This window comes from Dermacentor albipictus, chromosome 7 (genome assembly GCF_038994185.2).
Source record: "Dermacentor albipictus isolate Rhodes 1998 colony chromosome 7, USDA_Dalb.pri_finalv2, whole genome shotgun sequence".
NCBI lineage: Eukaryota > Metazoa > Arthropoda > Arachnida > Ixodida > Ixodidae > Dermacentor > Dermacentor albipictus.
In genome coordinates, this window is record NC_091827.1 from 43,830,152 (window position 1) to 43,834,608 (window position 4,457).

At 54.2% G+C, this 4,457-nt stretch overlaps 1 protein-coding gene across 1 annotated transcript; it reads right to left on the reverse strand.

Moving 5' to 3' along the window:
- Nucleotides 1-841: 841 nt before the first annotated feature.
- LOC139047820 (uncharacterized) lies at nt 842-4,158 on the reverse strand. Its single transcript, XM_070521954.1, has 3 exons — nt 3,826-4,158; nt 2,361-3,731; nt 842-931 (listed from the first exon to the last, which is right to left on the reverse strand). The coding sequence occupies exons 1-3, from the start codon at nt 4,156-4,158 to the stop codon at nt 842-844; spliced, it is 1,794 nt and encodes a 597-aa protein (XP_070378055.1).
- Between the last annotated feature and the right edge of the window lie 299 nt (nt 4,159-4,457).

The window sequence follows — 4,457 nt, forward strand, 5'->3', positions numbered from 1 at the left end:
CGTGCCCTGATTCCCTGATTCACCTCTCTCGAACTTCTTGCCGCGGGCCGCAGCGTCCGAGTTGCTGCCGGCCCGTAATGCCTGTACGAATGTTACTTGTCGCTCACCCCCCTGTATAGAATGTAGAATAAATCCTCCCAAGTTTGTGGTTTACATCCCGGAGTCCGTCCTCCAACCCTACAGCCCGTACACCTGCAGTTCTGTATGGTGATAGCAAAAACGTTGACACTGCAGGTGGTGACATCGACGTTTCCTCACAGTTGTGCTGAACGGCAGCGCCGCATCCAAACAAAGCAACAACGCAAACGCCCAGTTTAAGCAGCATGTGTGTGTTAGAACCCGAAATAAAGGACTACGTGAGACGTATTGTACAGGAAACAACTCAATCAGTGGTTTCTGAAGGTGCTCTACAAATCTGTGTCTCATACTTGGGGTCCTCAGCCAATAATTAGAAAGTTGGGTAATTAAACTTAATGAATTAGTGAGTTGCGGGGAAAACGAGATTGTCTGAGTTACTATAGGCTACTGAGAATAGTATGCGTTTTGTTCAATTTGCTTTTGACACACCTTTCATTTTTAAATTCTTGGCTCAAGTTATGTGGGACACACCATATATAGTGATTTTGATGGAAGGAGAAGAGTCACTGGGTTCTGCCTCCCATGTGGGGCACGGCTGAGTGACTTGGGAGGGGGCGAGAGGGGGTAAGGTTAAGAGGCTTCTCGCGTATTGTCACGACGTCGCCGGCGCCACCATGTTATAGTGACGCTTGACTCTCCTCACCTTTGTGAAGACGCCCCTCTTTCCGCTTCGATCTACACCCGGGGAGGGGGGTGAAAAGACCTATGGGCCCCGGGTGCCAGAAGACCTAGCTACACCACTGCTCACCAGAGCAGGATTGGCCACCCTGGTGCAGTACTTGGCCACAACCGCCTATATGAACACGACAATTCTTCGTATAAAACCCCGCTTAAGAGCGCACGCACCATCGACTGACATTGACTGAATTCGGCAATAAAGAAAAAAAAAAGACAGTGGCTGAATGGGTTAACATGCTAGTGTCGCAACCCATAGTTCATGGGTCGAATCCCCGGCCCGCAATATTATTTTCAGGTTCATCATCATCATCAGCAGCCTGGTTACGCCTACTACAGGGCAAAGGCCTCTCCCATACTTCTCCAACTACCCCGGTCGGTCATGTACTAATTGTGGCCATGTTGTCCCGGCAAACTGCTTAATCTCATCCACCCACCTAATCGACCATCATTGTTCATGCACCTTAATCCTCCTTTATATGCACCCTAATCCACATTAATCCTCTTAAATCCCTGTTCATGCACCTTAATACACCCTAATCAACCTTAATCCACATTAATCCAATCACTAATGAATCATTAATTAACTTTCTTAATCATTATAGTCTCCTATACACGGCCGGACATGCTTTGGGTCGTTTCTGGTCTTCCTGGGTCGCGTGATATTTTCTGTTCACAACGCGACCTTGAAAAGGAGATCTAAAGAATTCGCTCGCCTTAAAAGAAAAAAAAAACGCATGTGGAGTAGCTAGCGCTCATCACCTAGCTGCAATACCACAGGCATACTTTCGGGGCCTGCATTCATTTCATTTTTATGCAACGTACTAATTGCCGCAGCAAAAATGCTGGTGAGCAGGCCGGACGAAATAAGAGAATGCGGCATTAGGGGATACTTTGATACGAGCAATAAGAAAGACGCCTCACCTCGCAAACAACATTGTTCATTGTCGAAACAAAATTATTTCGGCCACTGTTGTGCAGCCACTGCTTCCTGCACAAGCCGTCACGCTTTCCTTGTGGCGTCACAAATATTGCATAACCATCTTCAGGCTTCTTGCACAGAGAGCAGGAAACAAGCTTACAACGTTCGCTACGCCGAGCTAAAGCACCAAGCAAGCCGAGCTGAGGAGAAAAATGGCGTGGACGAAAGAGAAAAACACAAGGAAAACGCAAGATCCACGCGGTTCCAAGGGCAACGGCAGGGAGACCAATCGTCGTGCAGAGATAGTGATCTAGGGAAAGGAAGGACGCTTGGTTCTGCAACCCGTCAGGGAGCACGGCGAAGCGTCATCAGGGGAGAGGGAATGGGTAGTGAAAGATGACAGAGAAAGAGGGAGGATGTGGCCTAATAGACTCCACTATACGCGGCAGGTGGCAGTCCTCAGTAAAGTTGCCAGCGTTGTAGCGGGCGCTTATAGGGTGTCTATTCCCGTGGAACTTATAAACTCCAGCAGGCTTCGCAGCGCAGGGAGCTGTGGACACACTGGGAACAGCAGGTCAGTCTCTGTGGCCGCTGGAAGGCCGTGGCGTCTGTAGGTGTTGATCACTGTGGAGCGTTCCTGCGCCAAGGATGGGCAAGCACAGAGAAGGTGCTCCAGAGTCTCGGGGTCCCCGCACCTCTTGCAGGCAGGCGACGTGGTGCGGCCTTTGGCGTACAGCCGGGCCGCAGTCCAGGTGCAGCCAGTCCGCAAGCGCAGGAGTGTGGAACGGTCTCTTCTGGAGAGGCCGTTCTCTGGAAGTGGCTTGGGGGCTTTGCCACTAGCCACTCGGGGGTCCGGATGAATGGAGGTGAGCAGGCACCGTAGCCGATGTCTCGTGTAGTCCGAAGCCGCTACCGCTCTGGTGACCGGGACTACATCATGATGGGCAGCTTTGGCGTAGGTATCTGCCTCCTCGTTACCGGCTACCCCGACATGTGAGGGCAGCCAGTGGAAGGACACTGGGAGTCCGGCGGTGGCTAGAGCCGTTAACTTGGCAAGCAGCAGCACCACTGTAAGTCCTGCCCGCCGAGGGTTGACGAGGGCCTGGAGCGCTGGCTTGGAGTCGCACACCACCGCCACCGGCTGCTGGGGAAGGTGCTCAGCAAGGAGGTCGGCAGCCAGGTGCAGCCCCGCGAGCTCAGCTGCAGTAGAGCTTGCTGCAAACGGGAGCCTACACTGCCTGTGACAGTCGAGAGTTGGAACTGTGCATGCCGCTGCAGCCGACCCGCTGGGGAGGACTGAACCATCCGTGAACACCAGCAGGTGTCCTTCCAACTCCTCCTGGAGCTTGCAGGCTGCCGCCTGCTGCAGGTCTGCGGCTGGTGCTCTCCGCTTGGCTAACCCCCTGAGGGAGAGGTGCACATCCGGAGGTCCGTGATGGGGAGGAGGAAGAGCCACTGCCACAGGTAGTTGAGGAACTGTCTCCTCATAGAGGCGACACAGGTTGCCCATACGTGAAGCCGGCAGGCTCCGGAGCCGGTCTAGAAGAGCCTGGCCGTCTGGTGCGCGATGTAGCCTGTCAATATGCCCCAGTCCCCGTTGCAACATGAGCAGTGACAGTGGCCATTCGCCGGCCTCAGCCAGTGTTGCGGCGATCTTGGAGTGCCTTGGAAGCCCCAGGACATTTCTGATGGCCGTCCTGTGCAGAACCTCTAGTTGTGCTTTCCTGGCATGCGTCAGGGAAACCAGCGGCAGGGCATACAACAAGGACGATGTTGCTGCAGCCTTGTTCAGGCGCAGGGCCCACTTCGTGGAGCATCCTCGGCCCCGTTGAAGGAGTCGGCCCACGGCTGCATGAACACGGCGCACCTTGGCGCTGAGGGCTTTAGTTGCCGGGATCCACGTCAGCCGGTGGTCTATGGTGAGGCCAAGGTATACGCGTACGTCACTGTCTGCTTCCACGGAAGGGGGTCGGTGCCGATTCTCAACTGGTGGACGCTGAGGCGGGAGGCAGCCCTCGGGTGTATCAATAGGGCCTCCGTCTTTGCAGGAGAGACGGTTATAAGCCGATGCTCCCGAGGAATGTCGTCACTGCGTCCAGGGCCCCCTGCAGTGATCTCCGGACGGCTGGAAGGCACCGCCTTGGTCCCCGGACCCAGAGCGCCACATCATCAGCGTAGATGGAGCATTGCGTGTGGTGCCGGGTGTCTGCCGGTAGAGCGGCTGGCAGACCTGCCAGGGCTGCATTGAACAGAAACGGGCTCAGCACCGATCCCTGCGGCACGCCGGTGGTGATGACTCGAGGGGTGCTGAGCGCCTGGCCCACTCGTACCCAATGGGCATTGAAACTCCCTCGGACGTCCGGATAAGATCCCGACGTCCAAGTCCTACAGCAGTCGTCCTGGGGACATCCAGTGGATATCATTATTGGACTAATTTTAACATCCACTTCTTATCCTCCTGCGGACATCCTTAGGTCATTCGTGCTGGACATTTCGCCAATCTCCTGAGCATGACTTTGTTCGGATTTGAGTGACGAACTGCTCCCTTGCTGAGCATTTCTGCGCTTGCACATACCAACGTAGATCTGACCTCGAGTTCATTCAAGCTATAGCCACAGCTAACTTTGTTCAATAGAGGCATCAACGTTTGTCGGCGAAATATCAACGAGTCTTCAAACATGCGGCATAAAATAAACCACATTCGATCTAATTCTACCCGCCC

Coding starts and splice junctions, on each gene's coding strand:
- LOC139047820 (XM_070521954.1), bottom strand. CDS start 4,158: ATGATATCCACTGGATGTCCCCAGGACGACTGCTGTAGGACTTGGACG. Junction 3,732..3,825: donor TGCAGGGGGCCCTGGACGCA/GTGACGACATTC, acceptor CTCCCGCCTCAG/CGTCCACCAGTTGAGAATCG. Junction 932..2,360: donor TGGCGCAGGAACGCTCCACA/GTGATCAACACC, acceptor GTGTTCATATAG/GCGGTTGTGGCCAAGTACTG.